The sequence below is a fragment of the Buceros rhinoceros genome, unplaced genomic scaffold (genome assembly GCF_000710305.1).
Source record: "Buceros rhinoceros silvestris isolate BGI_N320 unplaced genomic scaffold, ASM71030v1 scaffold32912, whole genome shotgun sequence".
NCBI lineage: Eukaryota > Metazoa > Chordata > Aves > Bucerotiformes > Bucerotidae > Buceros > Buceros rhinoceros.
In genome coordinates, this window is record NW_010400254.1 from 32,152 (window position 1) to 34,569 (window position 2,418).

The window sequence follows — 2,418 nt, forward strand, 5'->3', positions numbered from 1 at the left end:
TGAAGGGAAATTGTTGGACATTTCACAGAGAAATACTCAAAGATCAGGATACTGCCCTAGTTTCCCAAGGAATACAAGCTATCCAGCTGCCTAAGCTCATTCCATCTCTTAATGAGTTTTAGAGATCTATGCAGCAAGAAGCTGCATACAAAGCAAGCATAAAGTATGACTTTCCAAGCAGAAATTTTAAAAAAAATGTCAGTTTATCGTACATTGCTTTGAAAGCCTCTGACTGCAGACATTCATTGCTGGGTAGCTGTTTAACAAACCTCTATACTAGCTATAGCACACAGCCTTCGGCAGAAGCTTCAAAGGCAAGGACTATTCAGGTTCTTACCTGAAAATATAGGAACAATGCTGAAAGGAGTTTGTCCATTGTCTTTACTAAACATGTACTCAATCCAGTTGGTCGCATTACAGTCCTTGACATCCTTCCCACACAACAGCCCCAGTGCTTTAACATTACTCGACGGAGCCTCCACATCTTTGCAGGCGTTATACATTGCTAGGAAGAGTCCATAAAGAAAGAAGTCATCACGCCAATGTTATTGAGCAAGCATTTCAAGTATTTCCAACACTTAGACTCCCCAAGTTCAAAGAGCATGCTTATAGCTTTCAAGAAGCTATCTTAAGACAGTGAAATAATGCTTTCAGTTCTATTTATAGAGCATTGCAACCATGAATACTATCACAGCTATCTTACTCTGAGTAGGCCACCTGAATCTGCATTACACTAGAACCTACTTTACTGTGAGAAGGAACAGTATGCAACACAAAATTCCTTTTAGGGAACCTTATGACAAATATTTGAGGTACTTTTGACCTGAAGGCCATAAGATGATGTTCAAATGTCTCATAACTTCATTAAAGGTTCCATTTTGTGCAGTATAAAGACCAAATTATTGCTTCAAGGTTGCTATGAAACCAAAATACAATCCAAATCTATTTGTTAGGAAAATATCTTTGGATTTGAAAAAGGACTAGCACAGTCCCTTTCAGGACTGAGTGCCTTTCAGAGAACCACTGCTGTACACTGTGTACAAACTTTCCTACCATACTTCCCAGATAGCTTCAGTATCAGGTAGGCTTTGGACACTCGGTATTTAGCAACGACCTTGTTTTTAAGTCACAGTTACCAGCTATTAACCATTTGTATAGATGCCCAGTCTCAGCTGAGTCTTCAAAAACACTGTTGTTAACCGTGTCAGTGTAATGTCCCCAACCCCAGCAGAAGCTGGTGTTCTAGCATTTTTTTGGTATGTATTTGATACCTCAAACTTCAAAAGACAGTCAAAGAGATGTTTCCTCCTCCAAATTCTTCCTGAGAAAGCACTGTTCTTTTTACCTTAACAAAAGCCTAGGTAGGTAAACACTGTTTACTCACCATTTGTGAAGTGTTCTCCAATAAAGTACTGCAGCTCTGTAATGCTACTTTTGTTCTCTTTTAGAATTGGATCATAATAAGGTATGGTGCTTGTAACATTCAAAAAGTCAGACTGATTTGGACTGCAAGTCAGTTCACAGAAGAGGTTTATCAAGTTGTAAAAACATGATGGACATCTGGATAGAAAAGTCAATGAACAGCAATCGGATTAAGAAGTAGATGCAAGGCATGTTCAATATGACCTACACAGCAAGTGTAAACATTATATTCAGAGTAACAGATCAAAATATTTAAATTCTGCCAGTTTTTAATCACCAATACAACATTAGTCAGTGCTTAAAACTGCTTAATACTCATCAGTAGTATCAACATCATTCACCAGCAAAATTGTCTACCTCAAACAGCAGATACAAGCAGAATTTTATTAGAATTTGAAGGAAAACTTAACTGCTGATAGCAGGAAGACTTCTGTTAGAACAAGAAGACCAAGCAATACCTCATGTTACTCTGAGAGCTTAATTACAAATACAGTAGCTTGAGACAAACTAAGGTAATTTTTATTTTACCAATTAACTCAATCCAGATTGCAAGCAGTCATTACATAAAATTAAAGCCTCCTGATATGGATGAGGAAGCCTCTCCAAGAGCTTGCTCCAATAAGCCTTTAAATGAAATCACCACATTTTCTACAGGCTACTTGAACAGAAGAGTCTTACTGTACTTTATCATGTTTCAAAGCTCTAGCCACTTTGCCATTCATTAGCATACCTGGAGAGAAACTGCAGAGGCAGCTGCAAGTTGTTTTTCAAAGTCTGAAGCTGATGAACATCACAGCAAGTGCTAACATTGCCGAAGAATAAACCTGGACAGAGTTCCTTAAATAAAAACAGTATTGAGATTGGGGGCAAGGAAGGAAAAGCATGTTTAAGACTTCAGAACTCATTTCAGTTACAGGTTCTGCTTCAGCATATTTCAGAAGACTGTAGCTGTTGCTGTGGGAGATGCATAGAAAAAAAGAAAATCAATCTAGCCAA

At 38.0% G+C, this 2,418-nt stretch overlaps 1 protein-coding gene across 1 annotated transcript in view; it reads right to left on the reverse strand.

Annotated features, from left to right (window-relative positions):
- NPC1 (Niemann-Pick disease, type C1) overlaps positions 1-2,418 on the reverse strand; it is a gene marked incomplete at its 5' end in the record, with an annotated part of 26,896 nt that overhangs the window by 17,110 nt on the left and 7,368 nt on the right. The window contains 3 exons of the mRNA XM_010131784.1: positions 338-505; positions 1,385-1,560; positions 2,153-2,259. Of these exons, the coding sequence (XP_010130086.1) occupies positions 338-505; positions 1,385-1,560; positions 2,153-2,259 (451 nt within the window). The remainder of the gene's footprint in view (positions 1-337; positions 506-1,384; positions 1,561-2,152; positions 2,260-2,418) is intronic.